Genomic DNA, 18,708 nt, shown 5'->3' on the forward strand with positions numbered 1-18,708 from the left:
ACTGGTCTATGTGTCTGTTTTTATGCCAGTACCATGCTGTCTTGGTGACCACAGCTTTGTAATAAAGCTTGAAATCAGGTAACATGATGCCCCCAGTTCTATTTTTGTTTTTCAACATTTCCTTAGCGATTCGGGGTCTCTTCTGATTCCATACAAATTTCTGGATTATTTGCTCCAGCTCTTTGAAGAATACCGGTGGAATTTTGATCGGAATGGCATTAAAAGTATAGATTGCTCTAGGCAGTATAGACATTTTAACAATGTTCATTCTTCCAATCCAAGAGCATGGAATGGTCTTCCATCTTTTTGTGTCTTCTTCAATTTCCTTCATGAGTGTTCTGTAGTTCCTCAAGTACAGATCCTTTACCTCTTTGGTTAGGTTTATTCCCAGGTATCTTATGCTTCTTGGTGCTACAGTAAATGGAATCGATTCTCTAATTTCCCTTTCTGTATTTTCATTGTGTGCACTCTTGAAAGATACAATATTTAGCCTTTCATTTTTGGAGGCCCTGTGACCACCATTTCTGCCCCCAGCTTTTTTCCTCTGCAAGTATCACATATTATATTTTCCCTTTTGTCATTTTAACACAAACGAGATGATCATGTGTCCAAATCATGCTGGTCCAATGTGAATGTTAATGTAAACAAATGGTAAGAAATTCATTCCTTCGGGGATTTCGGCTGAATGCTGTAGTCAGCAGGCTCTGTGACAAGGGGTATTTAAGTGGAGGCTTCGGAGAGGAGTCACCTAAACATGTATTTTCCTCTTTGTCTATGACCATGGGCCAGTTGGATCTGTAGCTGATTTATAATTAAGTACCATGGATTACTCAGTTCAGTCTTCTGTTTGTGTGTCTCCTCCAGGGTTTTAACTGAGCACTGTTTAATACTTCAACTAAAATGATATGAAATCAACTATCTTTGCTTGAAATAGCTCTGTGACCCATTCACTTTGATTATCAAACAAAGCAAGAGGAAACATTACAACCAGAGATGGAGGAGACTTCAGGATTGTCTAGATCTTGCATGACCTGAATCGTGTGTCTTCTTAGGACTGTCGCTGACAGTGGTCATGTGACCTCGGGTCAGGTGACTGTAGCAGGTAGGATTCTATATTGCTAGTGCATGGCCTCTAGCCTCAGTTAAATATAGGTCTGAATCACAGCTCTGATACCTGGCTGTGAGCTCTTAGGCAATTTGCGGAATCGCTCTGAGACTCGGTAAACTGAGCCTACTAATCTGTACCTTGCAGGGCTATTATTTTTAAAAAGTAGGTTACAGTGACCTTCTGATCTTTGCACAGATTAAACATATGTCTTTATTTTTCTCCCTCCAGAAACCCCACTAAAAGGAGAGCAAATGAATTTAAAACAAATAGGCAAGTTATAAACCCCTGAGGCTAAAAGAATGGAACAGGAGACCATAAGGAGATCTGAGACCCACCCATTCATGGACAATGGCAAGTGGAAATGGAATCCGATGGAAAGTGACTCTCACAGCCTGTGGAGGGGCACCCTGCAGGCCTGCAGAGAAATTACTGTCCAGTGGGCCAGGCAGAATGTCACTTTGTAGCTTCAGGGTTTAGAGCTGGGGCAGGGGCTGAACAGAGGGAGGCAGGGGAAATCACAGGTGGTAGTTAGTGACTCAGGTCCTTTCTTCTACCTCACACAGTGCAGTAACTACACCTTTCCAACCTCAGATAAGATGGGAGACTCACAAAGAGGACACTGGAGAAAGGATAAGAAAATTAGAGGATCAATTCACGACTTGCAACAGCAGGGAGATAGAATCAAATAATATAGTTCTCAGGACACTTCAGACACACTTATCCACTGGCCTCAGACTGACTTATCAAGGCAGAAACCAAGGTGGCAAAGGTGGCTTGATCTAGGCCACAGAGCAGATCAGGAAAAGGACTTGAGATATTTGGCCCCTAGACTTCAAGATATTTAAGAGACATGACAAAAAATGGATTATGGGAGAGGCTACATTCCCAGTCCCAGGCACCAGTGACCTTTCAAGGGAGAAGAACTTTAATCATGCCTATTGAAACAAAGTGTTGCAATATCAGACAGCCTCTAAGGTCAGGAATACACAGTGAAAGAAACAGTAATGCATTGTCCTTGCCAGCAACCAAGGGCTACAGGGGGATGTGAGGCTTGCTGACACGAAACACACAACTGTTTTTAAAAACAAATCAAGCAGCAAAAACCCGAAACTTCTATCAGCTTTATTTTTTTTTTAAGATTATTTATTTATTTATTTGACAGACTGAGATCACAAGTAGGTAGAGAGGCAGGCAGAGAGAGAGGAGGAAGCCGGCTCCCTGCCGAGCAGAGAGCCCGATGCGGGGCTCGATCCCAGGACCCTGAGATCATGACCTGAGCTGAAGGCAGAGGCCCGACCCACTGAGCCACCCAGGCGCCCCCAACTTTAAATCCTGTTAGAAACTGTATAAGATTCAACTGTACGAAATTGCTACCGCTGTAGGTTAGACATTTTGAATATAGGCAGTTTCAGATGGTTCGACCTACTAACCAAAGTAGAGGGGCTTCTTTCCCTATGATTGGCTGTTTCTATAGCACAGACTTTCCTGTACAAGAGGTACCAAAAACTCCTGCAACAAAAATATGAATACCATGCGCTGACACTCTTCTGGGCCCTGGGGATAGCTCAGTGAGCAAGAGAGGTGAAGTCACTACTGGGTGAGTCACACTTGGCTTCACAGTGGATTCCCACAGCCAGGGGCTGCAGAGCTAGTCTGACCTGTGATGAATTCCTGGCTCTGTGCTCTGTGAGACCATGAACGTGTGTGTGTGTGTGTGTGTGTGTGTGTGTGTGTGTTCTTTCCCAGGTTTGCAGGGCAGAGAATAAGTACCCTATAATTTGTAACTGTTACAATTATGAACACTTATTAAAGAAAATCTCCTTCAAAGATTTTATCATTTAAATAAAAATAAAATAAAATATTCTAACTTAAGTGCTAATGCTTCAATACACAGTGAGAAATAAATAGGTTTATTAGGTCAGGAGCATAGACTTGACAACATAGGACCTTTGTGGGCCAAGGGACGGTATTCTGGAAGAGTTATCTTGGAAAGGCCAATGAGGAGGTGAGTCTTCAGGTAAACTCTGAAAGTGACTTTTGAAAGAGGGGAAGAAGAAACAACTTTCATAAAAGCATCCAAAACCATGCTCCTGGGAAATATAACCTAAAAGGTAGATTAGTCTTCACAGAGAAAAGTGTATTTTTAGGCTTTCTTCCTAGGAATGTTGTGAAAACACAATCTAAATCGAAAAGGTAGTTACTCTTTCTAGATTAAATGTCACAGTCAGAATTCACATTCGCCAGGGACGTTTCTTAGTATAGGAGGAAACTGGAGAAGGCCTGAGCTCACTTTGAACTGGGGTCTTTTTTTTTTTTAAGATTTTATTTATTTATTTGACAGAGATCACAAGTAGGCAGAGAGGCAGGCAGAAAGAAAGAGGAGGAAGCAGGCTCCCCGCTGAGCAGAGAGCCCCATGCGATACGGGCTCAATCCCAGGACCCCGAGATCATGACGTGAGCCAAAGGCAGAGACTTTAACCCACTGAGCCACCCACGTGCCCCATGAACTGGGGTCTTTTATATTTGTGTCTTACTAGTCCCCATTATGAGTGTTATTAGTTTGCTAGAGTGGCCACAATTTTAGCTAAGACTGGCCTAGGACAATAGAAATTTATTGTGTCACATTTCGGAAGGCTACAAGTCCAAACGCAATGGGTCCTCAGGGCCATGCTGGTTCTGAAGGTGTTGGGGGAGCAGCCACTTGAGGCTGCTGTCCTAGCTTCTCTGTAGCTCCTTGCCTTACAGAAGCATTTCTATATAAGGCATTCTCCCTGTGTGCTCATCAATGTCCCAATTTCTCCTTTTTATAACACCCATCACACTGTATTAGGGACCACCCTAATAACCTCAACTTAACTAGATTATTTCTGGAAAACCCTATCTTTAAATAAGGTTGGATTCCGAGATATGGGGTTAAGACTCGAACATACCTTTTTTGGAGGAACCCAGCTAACCCTTAACACTGAGATAAAGGAAATGGATCTAAAGATAAAAAGTGATTTTTGGCTAATATAGCATAAAGTGATAAGCAAAGGAGCTTCTTTGCAATTCTCACCACAGAATTATGCCGATTGAAGTAACAAGTGCAGCCAATGCCTTTGGAGTCTGAACTGCATCTAATTAACAAACAACATATAATGAAACCAGAAGGGTACCGTTGAGCCTGCAGTACGGAGACCTGAGCCGTGAACAGTTGTTGACCTTCCTTCCTAGTTCTGTATATGGCACGAGGCAGCAACAAACCACCCAATGCGGTTTAAAAAGCAAAGTTAAAAATTCTAGGAATTCTGGGGGGTTGGGGGGCTCCATTGGCTAAGCATCTGCCTTTGGCTCAGGTCATGATCCTAGAGTCCTGGGATTGAGTCCCGCCTGGGGTTCCCTGCTTAGCGAGGAGTCTGCTTCTCCCTCTACCCCTCCCCCAATGTATGCACTCGCTCTCCTTCTCTCTCTTTCGCAAAAATAAATAAATTGTAGAAATTTAAGTGATACGGTTTAATCTGTAAGTTATACATGCACCTAATATAGATTTATTATCTAGAACTGCATTGAACAAAAAGGACTTTGTATGTGTTTAAAAAAACTGAGTAGAATAATAAAAAAAAGACAGAAGTGAAAGGTAACTCTTCTCTCCACATCCCTAGTTCTCCCTAGTTCCTCCCCAAAGGCAACCACTACTTGTAATGTTTTGTGTATCATTCCAGAAATAGCCAGCAGAACAAATACATATGTGGTTATATAGAAAGTTCATAAAATAATATATTTTTTAAAGATTTATTTATTTATTTATTTGACTGAGATCACAAGTAGGCAGAGAGGCAGCAGGGGCGTGGGGGGGAAGCAGGCTCCCCACCGACCAAACAGTCTGATGTGGGGCTCGATCCCAGGACCCTGAGTCCATGACCTCAGCAGAAGGCAGAGGCTTTAACCCACTGAGCCACCCAGGCACCCCGGAAGTTCATAAAATATATATCTTTTAATTTTTTCATAATACTAAAATGCTATCTATGGATTCTTCACACTGCCTTTGTCTTTTTAAAGATTTCAGAGCACACACAAGCAGGGGAGAAGGAGAAGCAGGTTGCCTGTGGAGCAGGGAGCCTAATGTGGGGCATGATCCCAGGACCCTGGGATCATGACCTGAGCCAAAGGCAGACGCTTAACTTACTGAGCCACCCAGGCACCCCAAGTTTCTGTCTGTACAGATTTGCATATTCTGACATATCATATAAATGAATAAAATATAACATTTTATAACTGACTAGAATTATTTTTATATTCTCCAGGTACACTCTGAAGAACAGATAGCTGAAGTATCTTAGATTCACTTTTACCACTCCAGATATTAAATCACTCATGTAAAAATATAATCTCAATCCCCCACCCCATGGCATCATATATCTCACCCATATGCAAACATTCCACTCCAAATTCTATGACAAATTTTGTTTTGTATATAGCAAAGAATAAATATGGGGAAGTGGTTAGAAGCACTAAACCACCTGATTTGAATGTTAACACTGTCACTTAGCAGCTGTGTAACCCACGATAAATTGTTCAACCTCTCTGGGCCTTAGTTTCCTCTCCTATAACAGGAGGAAAGGGTGAAATGAACAAATGTATGCAAATATATTCAAAGTCTTTAAAAACTTAAAAGTTTCTGGGGCATTTGGGTGGCTCAGGTGTTAAGCGTCTGCCTTTGGCTGAGGTCATAATCCCAGGGTCCTGGGATCGAGCCCCGCATCAGGCTTCCTGCTCAGCGGGAAGCCTGCTTCTCCCTCTCATGCTCCCCTTGTTTGTCCATCAAATAAAAGAATAAAATCTTAAAAAAAAAAAAAAACAGTGAAAAGTTTCTAATACATAGTTGTTCTAATACATAGTAATTACTATATATATATATATATTTTTTTTAAGATTTTATTTTTTTATTTGACAGAGTTCACAAGTAGGCAGAGAGACAGGCAGAGGGGGAAGCAGGATCCCTGCTGAGCAGAGAGCCGGATGCGGGGCTCGATCCCAGGACCCTGGGATCATGACCTCAGCTGAAGGCAGAGGCTTTAATCCACTGGGCCACCCAGGTGCCCCTACTATATGTTTTTATTTATTTACTGTCACTATCAGCTGTGAAAGCCATTCAGTAGAATTAGTACCCTGGTGTGTTTACATAGTTCTCCTGACCTTCTAATCCTACATAACCAGAGACCATTTCAATTACAAGTGTCCTTCTAAATTCCCCAGTCTATGTCTTTCATCTTTTGAAGAAGGACGTTTAGCCTAGAAAGAAACCAACAGTGTGTTCTTCTTATGCACCCATAAATGTTTATTGAGGACATATTGTATGCCATGCACAGCCTCAAGTTCTGTGAATAAGACCAAATGACCCTTTCATCAGAGTCTAGCAGTGGGTGCAGATCAACAGTCTGACAGGGACCAAAGAATGTGTTAGTATGCACAACGATTTCCCCTCAGGACCCTCCAGGAAGAATGACATAATTGCAGAAGGAGATGAGAAAAAGAAACAAGACAAGATAACATCTTCTGATTGTTTTTCGGGGAGTTTATAGAAGAACTTTTAGAGCATGGGGGAGATAATGGAAGTAGATAAAAAGAGAAAGGACTTCTAAATGTTTTGCTGAGCGTTCTCATTGTGTGCCCACTCGGGCATTTGCATTTTCAATTGCAGTATGAGGACTGCCCTAAATATCGAAATGTTTTTAGTTACTTTTGGGATACCAGACTCATGTTTCTTTAAATATAAACTGCATTTAGGATTAGACCATGAGTATCTTGGACTTTATATGGACAACAGACAATTGCAATAAAATGCAATGCTGTGGAAAGTTAGCCCTTTGGGAAAGGAAAGTGAAGAGAATTCCAGGCGGTGGGATGAGCGAAGGCAGAAAGGGGAAGAGCCCAGAACGTTCCAGGATCTGAAAGCAGGAGGGCAGGGCTGGAGCACAAGCACACGAAGGCATAAGGCATTAAGGGCTGTCCAGGACAAATCCTGCAGGTCCTAGGGGGACGTAGTAAGGGATCTGAACTTCATCCTGTTGGACGTAAACAAGCAAGAGAGATGATTCAGATAGCACTAGTTAGTTGTTGGCCCTAGGAATACACTGACTCAGAATTGAGCTCTCTTCATGCACCCATGGACAGCCACAAACTTACAGGAAATTAGTAAGGAAAGCAAAAGACTTCCAGCTTATAAAAAGGCTTATAGCTTTCTAGCAAATAGGGGTGATTTCCACCTACTTCCTTGTTTGCTGCTAGACCTATACATCAATATTTTTTTTTTCGTTTTGCTTTAAAAGCACTAGACAGAATTAGAAAATTTAAAAAAGTGTTTTGCCTTCATTTCTAATCATTCTTTGCGATCAAAATTTAAAATTGTTGTTTCTATGTATCTTGATTGCCAGTGTTAACAGCATGGCCACTGTATGAAACAAATTGTTCTTCAGTGATGCTTCTGGAAAGCCCAAGTCGTGGTAAAACGGGGAGAAATCTAATTAAATGGATAGTATTTTCAGGCCTGATGTTTAGTTAGAGAGCAACCCGACAGCATACTTTAGTAATATTAATTCGCCCCTCCATCCTACCTGCAAAGTTTTCTGGTGTTATATCGCACCGAGGATTGTCATGGATGTGATGAGCTACCTGAATTCCTGTCAGGAGTAAGAGTCCTCATTCCAGCTCCTAGGAGTGCCACCAGGAGACAGTCCTCATCTCTCAGCCCCCTTTGGGGGTTGCCCCAGCTTAAGGGACGCAGCTCTCTCCCCCAAGCCATGCTCCCTTCAGCCATACCCATGGACTAGTGATGCAGGCTCCTAAGGCCTCAGCCCTCTCTCCCCAGCCTCCACCTGCTCCAAAGGGCACCCTGTCATGGTCATTCCCTTTAGGGTTATGGGGGGCTTCTACTGGCTCTGCATCCCATTCGACTTCTCCCTTGACCCATCCTTCTTTCCCTCCCACACGGGTTGATCCCATGAGTCCTCCTGAATAAATTCCTGAAAAGGGGATATGATCCCACTCCTCTTTGGTCCATGTGGACAAGAAACAGGAAGTTCCGTCCTGCTGAAGAACAGGGCCTGAAGGTATTTTGCAAGCGGTTCACTATCAGCAGGCATGAGATAGTAAAGGATGAGAAGTAAACCCTGCGGGCCTAGTTAGAGGTATGTGGGCGACTGAAGTTCTTGTTTGGTAACCGTGAAAACTAAAAAATACTTCATCTGCTGTTTGGTCTCTTTCCTCTCTTTCTCCTCTGTCCCTCCATCTTTCCATCTCCATTCTTTCTCCCGCCTGCTACCCCACCGGCCACCCGCGTGCGAGCCTAGTGTGATCTGAAAAGCAAGGTGTCTTACTTAGTCCACTCAGGCTGCTGTAACCAAAAACCACAGGCTGGGGAGCTTAGACAACGGAAATATTTTTCTAGCAGTTCTGGAGGCTGGAAGTCTGTGATCAGGGTGCCAGTATCATTCAGCGAGGGCTCTCTTCCCAGCTGCAGACTTCTGCTCGTATTCTCACATGGCAGAAGGGGCGAGGGAGCTCTCCTGGGGCAACTTTTCTAAGGGCACTGATCTCCCTGAGAGCCCCACCCTCATGAATTAATCACCTCCCAATGCCCCCACCTCCTGATACCACCACACTGGGCGTTAGGATTCTAATATGTGAATGTGGGGGGCACAAAATTTCAGAAGCTCCTCCACCCCTTGGCCTCTGGTACCTATGTCTTTACTAGCTTCCTTCTGCCCCACTGTAGCTCCTTCTCAGTTTCCCACTGGTTTTTTCTCGAGACTCCATCCTGCCTTTACATGTTTCCTGATGAGAAGTGATGAGGTCCTGCACAGCTACAGCATTAGCGGAGATGAAGAGAAGGTACGAAGTGGAGGATACCCAAGAGAGGTTTCAACTCCATCAAGTCAAGCATGAGGGGAGGAAGGAGCCCTGGAGCTCTCCTCCTCCCCAGAGAGCCCACCCCATGGTCAGAGTGAGAAGTCCCTCAAGATCCTATAGCGCTCTAGGCATACCTCGGCCAGCCCTTACCCTTATCCCATGGTCATGTGATGGGGAATTTGTCTGTCTTTCTTCCTAAATTGTGAGGTCCCCAGCACCTCCATGGAGCTTGACACACTGCAGTCATCCTGTTACTGAGTAAATAAAAGAATAAAGTACTTAAAATGTGTGCAAATAGGGGCGCCTGGGTGGCTCAGTGGGTTAAGCCGCTGCCTTCGGCTCAGGTCATGATCTCAGGGTCCTGGGATGGAGCCCAACATCGGGCTCTCTGCTCAGCAGGGAGCCTGCTTCCTCCTCTCTCTCTCTCTGCCTGCCTCTCTGCCTACTTGTGATCTCTCTCTGTCAAATAAATAAATAAAATCTTTAAAAAAAATGTGTGCAAATAAAAATATAGTAAAAATTGCCATATATATTTCAAATGATCTTCCCTAAGATGCTCAACTGCTGGTCGTGGTATCAAAGTTCAAATGCCTCACTGACCTCAAGAGAAAGTGAAAACACCACCCTCTTCTTCAACTTATTTGTAATTCTTCTTGACTCATAGTCATCAACGCATAGTTCAGCCCATAATTGTTCTGCTTAAGTGACTTCCAACCCTTCAGCAAAGCCTGAAGGCTAATGTCATGATCTCTTACAGATTTTGATATCAATTATATCACCTATCACGGTAGCTCTTAGTAAACAGTAAATGGGCAAATGGATTGATTACTCCTAAACTTGGACCAGCAGCTACAGCCACACCCGTAGGCTCTTTTGCATTTCCTGAACAGCCCCACCCTTTCTACTTCTGTCCATATCCCACCAGCCAGCCTGCCCACTCAAGCCTCCTCTCCCTTCCTAAAAACACCCAAACCCAGACAACCCCAAAGTCCCAAAACACATGTGTACTTATTAATACCTAACCATCTTTCATTGTCACCCAAACGATCATAAAACTGACTGGTTTAAGTTCAATTTTAAATACTCCATTAGAAAACACCTCAAATTTTCATCAACAAATCATTCTTCTTTCAGACTTAGAATAAAGGAGTCAGGGTTCTAAAACCTGAACCTAGGGCCTATAGGCTCTGAAGTAAGGAAATGTTTCTGGTTCCTTGGCCTAGAGATGGAGCTGCCTATCCTCTGGTTCCTGCAGCTTGTGTGCGTGTTTAAATTACTGTAGGTGTTTGGTCGCAATCATAACGTCATGTTTTCAGGCTTATGACATATTTTCCCCAATTATGAATGTAATTCACGCCACCAACCGATTTTTCTTGAGTGGACAATAACAGACTCTTTAAATTATTTCATTTTTCTGCATAAATTCTCACACTGTAGTCTGTTTGTTGGAAATACTAGTTACATATATAATCCTTAAAGCCTTTTAAGAGGAAATGCATTTAAATCCCACCTTGCTGGTAATTTCCCTCAAGAATGCAGCTAGCCAGTAAAGGAAGTCAAAATCAAAAAATGAGAGGGGAGAGAGAAACAAGAATTCATCCCGCCAAGCTCAGTATATAGCATGATAAATCTTTTCCTACAATCTGTCTTTTTCTCTCTCCAACTGTCTAAAACACAGCACTACAGAGAGCGGTCACCCCCACGTCCAAAGTGTCAATCCTATCCCAGGGAAACAGGCTTTTCCAGGCAGGTCTGATCACAAACCCGCAAAACTGGAGGCCGACAGTCTCAGCAGATGAACATTTTCTACACAGGCCTGTTGTAGTTCACTTCCAAGTCCAAACCAGGAAGTGCTGTTTAAGATGAGTCAAAGACTAAAAACACTTTGGCCTCGGAAACAAAACCGACCAGGCTCCAGAAATGCTATAAGGGTTTAAATTGGGGACTGTTCTTCCGTTTGAGTTGGAGCCTAAGTTTTCCTACCTATAAGACGTTTTAAACTTTCAAAATCACTACCCCCCCCCCAAAAAAAAACCCAAAGTGAGATGACATAAAACATACACAGGCGAGCGTACACACCTACACAAACACACACACAAACCCCATGCACAGACCAGTTTGTTTCTGTGATCCTCTTCCTTATCTAGACGGTCCAGGCTTGGGCCAGATTTGGGTTGGTAAATTCTCCTCCAAACTAAACCAGGCAGACGGCAGAAAAGGTGTTTAATTCTGGAGATGTTTTAAGGAGAAGGGTCGAGGCGTAGCCCGGCCACGCCCTGGTCCCACTTTCCCGTTGCACAACTGAACCTTATGTCCGGGCAAGTAGAAGGAGGGACCCTGAGACCTCCAGCCCCTCCTCCCCGCGACCACGGGTAGCCGCGGAGTCCGGGGAGGCGGGAAGGACCTCTGGGTGAAGACAACGGGGCCGAGGGTGTTAAGTTTTAGCCCCGGGAGCCCCGGACCGCTACAGCGGGGACAGCAGCCAGCAGCGGGCAGGAAGGGGAGGACCCGGCCAGGCAAGGGGGAGCCCCCGCGCGGGCTCGGGGCTGGGTCGGAAAAGCAGCCTCACGGGCGCGCCCTCCTGCCCCTCCGCTGCTTCCCTCCCTCCCAGAGCGCCCCGCCCGGGCGTCCCTTCTAGTGTCCGCAGCGCCCTCCCGGAGGCACCGTTTGCAGCGGCCTTGCGATGTCTCAGCCGGGCCAGAAGCCCGCTGCCTCCCCGCGGCCCCGGCGCGCTGCAGCGGCCCGCCATACCCAGGAGGTGAGTGTCGCTCCTCTCGGAGCCGCAGGGCGGAACGCTGGGAGGACCCCCTGCCCCGGAGCCGTGAACCACCTCCTCCGGCCGTAGCCTGCCTGGCCTCCCGGCGCGTGCGTCCCCGCCCGGGCCAGAGAAGGGCGCGGGGCTCGGTGCCCGACGCAGGGCAGGTGGCTGGAGGTGGCGGGGTTTTCCCCACCGCGGCCAAGTGAGCTGGGCGTGGCCCGAGCTCCACAGGGGGTAGCCCAGGTCGGGAAAAGTTAGGTGGTGAGAGGTGGGTGAAATAAGGACAGGGGTGCAAGGTGGGGGAAGTTCATGCGGGACCCCCCAGAGTGGGTGGGGTAGTTTAACTGGACCACGGACCCCTCTCTTGGGTGTAAAATAAAGCCCAAGCTGCAGGGCGTGGCTGCCTGGAGCAATAAAACAGCTTCCCTAACTGACCTCGAGCCAAATCGGGCGGGGGCGGGGTCAGCCGACGGGGGCGGGGCCTGCTTCAGACACCGCCCAGGTGCCCTGCCTCCGACGGCTTCAGGGCTTGCAGAGCTCAGAGCCCGCCCGCTCCAAGGCAGGCGCAGTGATAGCCCGGTGCCTGCTGCTCCGCACCCCGCGTCCTCGCCGCGCCCTCCGCCGCGCGGCTCAGAACAAACCGGTTGTCGCCATGGCATTCGCAAGCTGGTGGTACAAGACGGTAAATAGGAGCGGTCGTGCTTGGGCAGGAACGGGAAGGGAATGTGTTTGAACCCCTTGCCTTTCCGGGAGTGAGGATGAAGAAGTATTGTCCGGGTTTTGGCTGGGAAGGGGTGGGGACCAGGTGCGACCTCCTCTCTGGACTGGAGGTTAGGCTCTGGGAGAGGCCGAGACTCACCCTACTGTGGTATGCAGGCGCGCGCCCGAGCGTGCGAATCGATAGGAGCCGATGCAGGAGGCTCTCTGCTGGGCTCACCAGTTGAATGGGGCAGGAATTGTTGCTGGAGGAATTCCGCCCCTGGATGCGGATTCCTGGATGAACTCAGCTCGCAGAGAGCATAGATCTAGAGTTTTTAACTTGTAAGTAAAGCTCGAAACTTTTAGAGGAGATGTTCTCGGACATGCGTTTTCCAACACGAAGGAGGAGAGGCAGCCCCGAGGGGTGGCAAGGAGAAAACCCAAAGTCCGAGGAGCAGAAGAAACTGAGATCAAGACCTTTGTTGAGAATGAGACAGAGAGAGCAAGATCTGTTCTGTACTTTATTCCACAAAAAATACGCAGAAGGTGTGTTGATGGGTGAACATCAAAATAATTATTTCCCATTGATTGATGTGAGAATTTCAAAAACTTCGTTTAAGTACACCTCTTTCTCAGCATGTGGTATTAGGAAAAGCAAGGTTATTGTGATCCAGACACTCTTTAGAGAGAAACCTTATATTGGAATCAGTAAACTGTGTACACAGCAGAGAATAAGACGGTAGTTCTTTTTCTCAAAGGGGAATGAGTCAACCTTTCTGAACCTGTTTTCACATCTGTAAATGGGGGTGATAATAGGCACCACATAAGGGTTTGTGAGGACTGATAAGATTCATGAATCAAAGTACCATACCCATATAACTTCTAATGATTGGAAATTTCGGCTTCCCTATAGATATTTCATTGTAATTGTTTCTCATTACATTTCCTGGACTTTTAAAATGTGGTGTCTTATTTATGTACTGAAAGCAAAAGTTTGCTTTGAGTCATTATTGTCCTAAGGTTCTTATCAAAAGCACCATATGAATTATCTGCAGAGATGGATGGCAGTATTTCATAGTTAACATCAGACTTTTCAAATTTATGATTCTCTAAAGGAAATTATGTTGGAATGTTTGAAGTAGTTTAAATCACTGCCTTTAAGCCTGTTTTTTTTTGGTTTTTTTTTTTAATTTTTTAAAAGATTTTGGGCGCCTGGGTAACTCAGTGGGTTAAGCTGCTGCCTTCGGCTCAGGTCATGATCTCAGGGTCCTGGGATCGAGTCCCACATCGGGCTCTCTGCTTAGCGGGGAGCCTGCTTCCTCCTCTCTCTGCTTGCCTCTCTGCCTACTTGTGATCTCTCTCTGTCAAATAAATAAATAAATAAATAAATAGATTTTATTTATGTGAGAGAGAGCATGTGAGTGGTGGGGGAGGGGTAGAGGAAGAGGGAGAAGCAGACACCCTGCTGAGAAGGGAGCCCTGTGCAGGCTCAGTCCCAGCACCCTGAAATCATAACCTGACCCAAAGGCAGGTTATGCCTGACCGAGCCACCCAGGCACCCCTAACCCTGTTATGTTTAGGTGTAGTCTCTCATTTTGCTAAAATCTCTCATAATTCAATTTGGGAACTACTATAAAATTTTTTGCCTCTTAGAATCAGCAAACTGTCTATGATGAGCTTTGATTCTTCCCAAACCAGTGCCATCTGGAAGAAATGTTGTGAGAGTCACATACATACTTTAAAATTTCCTAGTAGCCACATTAACAAAAGCAAATACAGGTGAAATTAGTGCTAATAATCCACATTATTTAACCTGCTATATTCCAAACATTATTTCAGCATATAATCAAAGTACAGACCATTGATATATTTTAGATTTTCTTTTTATATTAATTTTTCAAAATCCAGTGTTTATTTTATACTTATAGTAATTCATACTTGCTACATTTCAAGTACTCAAAAGGCATGAAAGGCTAAGGGCTATAGTATTGGACAGTATAGCTCTAGACATGGCTTCCTAATCATTTTTGTTTGATAGTTATGAGGGGGTGATCAAAGACCATTTTGAGAATTAAATGAAAACTACTGACCATTTTCCCTTAGCAAAATACACACACAAATGCACAAAAGCTCACCCATAAATCCTCTAAAGGTCCACGGAGCCAATTTACAACACCGTATTTCACATATATATAATATAAATTATAATATGCAATAATATGATATTATTAATATATGATATTAATATGATATATAGCATTATATACTCTATAATATAATTACATAGTGCTATTTATATATATTATATACTATTATGTAATAATTATATACTATATAAGTATATGATTTATATATGTATTTTAATCATGTTTGTCATATATCATATGTGTATGTATATATATTCTATATAGGTAAATATTAATATATACATTAATATATTAATATATATTAATTATTGGTATATCCTTCTGGTATATCCTATAATTAAAGTATCTGGTAAATCCTATAATTAAAATATCTTTGTTAAGATTCTTTAAATACTGAAAAAGATTGTGAATGACCTAACTTTAAAAATCTAGGCAGAATAAGATAAAATAATTAAAAGATGTATTTATGATGTTTGTTTAAGGAAGTGCTGCCTATAAAGCCAGTCAGTGAAACACATTTCAGTGTGTATTTTCACACTGAATACCGTCAATATCATTTATCTCATCTTCCAAAGAATTATGTGGCTGTAGAAAAAGAAACCAACAGAATAACTTAAAAAAGCTAGATCTGAAAAAATTCCAATGAGCACTGTAATAACGATGAAGTGTGAAGGAGAGTCAGTGGTTGACATCAGGAATCACATTCCTGAGTCATAAGTAGACTTGATTAGGCCATGTTAATTAAAGATGTTTCTTAGTCTAATTAGAGCCATGAGCCCAGGGGTGGCATGATCAAGAAGCACAGTCATTTGGGAGGCCCCATCGTCGTGGCCAGTCTGGGAAGAATGTCAGAAGCCTTCCATGGCAGGACAAACCACTTGGTTGCAGTGACTTTTAGGAGTAAGAAATGCAAATAACAGACTCTGAACAAAGTGCACAGGCTTGAGAGAGTCTGGCAGAATAGAGGTCAGACACAACTTTGCCCTTTTGGTTGCTGTTTCGAAACTGGTTTGCTTCCCATTGCAGATAAGACTTTTAAATTGAGAGTATCATCTGAGGATGTTATCTTATCAGTTTTGGCACTTCCCAGAAAGTAAATTATATTCTACAAGCACTTTTTATAACAGTGATGTAGCTTGCTGGGGTGGAAACATGGGTGGCCTCTTGAGATTCTAAGGTGGGTGGGTAGGCGTTTAGTTCTGAGCAGGTTGTTGGGTATAATACAAGCCTTCTCTCAGCAGCCCTTCTTTTTTTTTTTTTTTTTAAAGATTTTATTTATTTTATTTGACAGATAGAGATCACAAGTAGGCAGAGAGGCAGGCAGAGAGAGAGGGGAGGAAACAGGCTCCCTGCTGAGCAAAGAGCTCGATGTGGGGCTCGATCCCAGGACCCTGGGATTATGACCTGAGCCGAAGGCAGAGGCTTAACCCACTGAGCCACCCAGGCGCCCCTGAGCAGCCCTTCTTTATTCTATTCTTTTTCTTGAGATTTTTTTGTTTTATTCGTTTGTTTAAATTTCATGGTGGTAAAATATACACAGCATAAATTTTTCCACCTTAACTGTTTGTAAGTGTTAAGTGGAATTAAGTACATTCACATTTTTTTAAGTGTCATTTGTTCAAATAATCTTAAATACACGCAATGTGGCATTCGAACCCAGAGCCCCGAGATGGAGAGTAGCGTGCTCCTCCAGCTGAACTGCAACCATCACCACCATCTATCTCCAGAACTCCACGTATCTTGCAAAACGAAAACTCTTAGGCCATTAAAAATAAATCTCCATTTGGCTTACATATATCTGCTTCAATAAATAGCACTGTGTTCAAGTATCTGTGTTGCTTTTTTTCTCATAGTCTTTTTTTTTTTTTTTTAAGATTTTATTTATTTGTCAGAGAGAGAGAGAGAAAGCAGCAGGCAGAGGGAGAAGCAGGCTCCCCGCTGAGTAGGGAACCCCATGTAGGGGTTGATCCCAGGAACCTGGGACCATGACCTGAGGCGAAGGCAGAGGCCTTATTGCTAGAGCCACCCAAGCGCCCTGCTTTTTATTTTTATTTTTTTTATATTCTATTGTAAAAATAAAAGTGTATCAGGTGTCTTTCAGTTAAGAAAAATGTGAAATAACTCCACCCAATGAACACTATTTATGTAAGTTGCCTTCTCATTTGGAGGCGGCATTTATCCCAGGGAGAAAGGGATCTATGGTTAGAGTCTCCTTAAAAAAGCATGGAATTCATTTTGACTGCTGAGAACTTACAGAACACAAAAATGGTTTGATAAAGGCCAAGTATGGTCACAGGTAATTATTGTTCACCTGCTATGTGTCAGGTTCTGGAAAGAGTTCCATGGAGGGGCGCCTGGGTGGCTCTGTGGGTTGGGCCTCTGCCTTCGAGGGGTCGTGATTTCAGGGTCCTGGGATGGAGCCCCACATCGGGCTCTCTGCTCGGCAGTGAGCCTGCTTCCTCCTCTCTATGCCTGCCTCTCTGCCGGCTTGTGATCTCTCTCTCTCTTTCAAATAAATAAATAAAATCTTTAAAAAAAAAAAAAAGTTCCATGGGCATAGCAACTGTGCATTTCTCATAAATAAAAATCACAAGGGCATCCTAATGATTACTCCAAAAGCAACAAAGTAACTGTTGAAATTCTCATGGCATCTCTTACTTAGAGAAAATTCAGGAAGTCTTAATTCAGGTAAATCCCAGAAGCTGAACTTGGAAAAGAAGCAATCGATGCTACCTCTGAAAACTGGACAAAAGGAGCATGCCCTTAACAGTGTCATCTTGACTTATCCATGAGAATGTTCAAGTGGTAGGAAAAAGCATACATAGGGTTTAGGAGAAACATTGGGATTTCAGAATTATGGCCATGCAGTTAATCCTTAAAATGTGTCGTTTATATGAGAATCCCAGAAAATTATCCTATAATTTTAGAATTTGATAACAAATGTTTTTAGAGGAGCAGAAAGATACCATGTATTAACAGGCCAGACCTTTTACTTATTTCTTATATTCTTATATATTCTTATATTTACTTATGACTTATATTCTTGAGTAATTATTCTCCATACATTTCTTAGCACATGGTAGCTACTCACCCACTTTTTAAAAATAAATCAGTTCTATTCTTCTCTATGAGTTAAGAGTTTTTAGTGTGAAAGCCAAGAGAAATGGCTAAGATACTGCCTTTAGGTGACTCAAGGGAGATACATATGCTTGAGATAAGAGGCTTCTAACTTTTTCAAAACTTTTTATCACAGAAGAGAGGTTAATATAATGAACTCTTCATATACCCATCATCTTTAATAATTATCCGCGTGGTAGTATTGTGCCACACAATATTACTTCTTCTTCTTCTTATTTAACTCCCAGCCCCACCAACATACCAGCACGCGCGCGCGCGCGCGCACACACACACACACACATGCACGCGCGCACGGGCGTGCACACGCATATACACACACACCTCTGTGTTCCAAAGTATTTAATTTTGTGTTATGTTATTTTCTAAATTTTTTTTTACAAAGAGCGTGCACAAGAGCTAGCCTGAGTGCAGAAGGAGGTTGGGCGATGGGGGCAGAAGGGCAGAGGGAGAGGGAGAGAGAGAATCTTAAGCACGTTCCACATCCTTCCTGGAGCCCCACGCAGGGCTGGCTCTCAAGACCCTGATATCATGAGAATACAACCTGAGTTCAAATCAACAATTGGAGACTTAATCTACTGAACCCCCCAGGCGTGTCCCTGAAGTATTTTAAAAATGGGGAATTGCACATTTAAGGGTCATGCCTGTGACCAGTTTGGATGGGTTGTTTGGAAAAGGAATTCTTTATTCGCTGTGCACTTTGTTTCCTTAGATGTAATACGGAAATGGGAGACAATATAATACACAACCGTAAGAGACAAAGTACTAAACTCAAATTTATCAGATGAACCTGGTTGCTTTGTACCTAGAAAAAATAAGAAACTAAATTCTCTGCTCTAACATTTATAGTCTTAGAAAATGAAACCTTTAAACCTTTGCTTACATTTCTTATTCATTTTACTGTTTCATAATTCAGCACAATCTTGTTGATGCCAGAGAAAAACAAGGGAGTGGAATAACTTTTATTGTATTCT

The 18,708-nt window shown here is 43.5% G+C and overlaps 1 protein-coding gene and 1 long non-coding RNA gene across 16 annotated transcripts in view; one reads left to right on the forward strand and one right to left on the reverse strand.

The window, feature by feature from the left end:
• LOC131832485 (uncharacterized) overlaps positions 1-11,284 on the reverse strand; it is a 42,059-nt gene extending 30,775 nt beyond the window's left edge. For both annotated transcript variants that reach the window (XR_009354071.1, XR_009354070.1), the window contains exon 1: positions 11,110-11,284. This is a non-coding gene — a long non-coding RNA (uncharacterized LOC131832485). The remainder of the gene's footprint in view (positions 1-11,109) is intronic.
• A 239-nt stretch (positions 11,285-11,523) lies between these two features.
• Positions 11,524-18,708, forward strand: part of CAST (calpastatin) — a 112,237-nt gene continuing 105,052 nt past the window's right edge. For 11 of the 14 annotated variants that reach the window (XM_059175521.1, XM_059175523.1, XM_059175522.1 and 8 more), the window contains exon 1: positions 11,524-11,753. In XM_059175521.1, coding sequence (XP_059031504.1) covers positions 11,679-11,753 — 75 coding nt within the window. In that variant the 5' untranslated portion in view covers positions 11,524-11,678. Of the gene's footprint in view, positions 11,754-12,284; positions 12,436-18,708 lie in introns of those variants that run through there. The other 3 variants (XM_059175526.1, XM_059175533.1, XM_059175535.1) reach the window with 1 other exon arrangement.

This window comes from Mustela lutreola, chromosome 5 (genome assembly GCF_030435805.1).
Source record: "Mustela lutreola isolate mMusLut2 chromosome 5, mMusLut2.pri, whole genome shotgun sequence".
Classification (NCBI taxonomy): Eukaryota; Metazoa; Chordata; class Mammalia; order Carnivora; family Mustelidae; genus Mustela; species Mustela lutreola.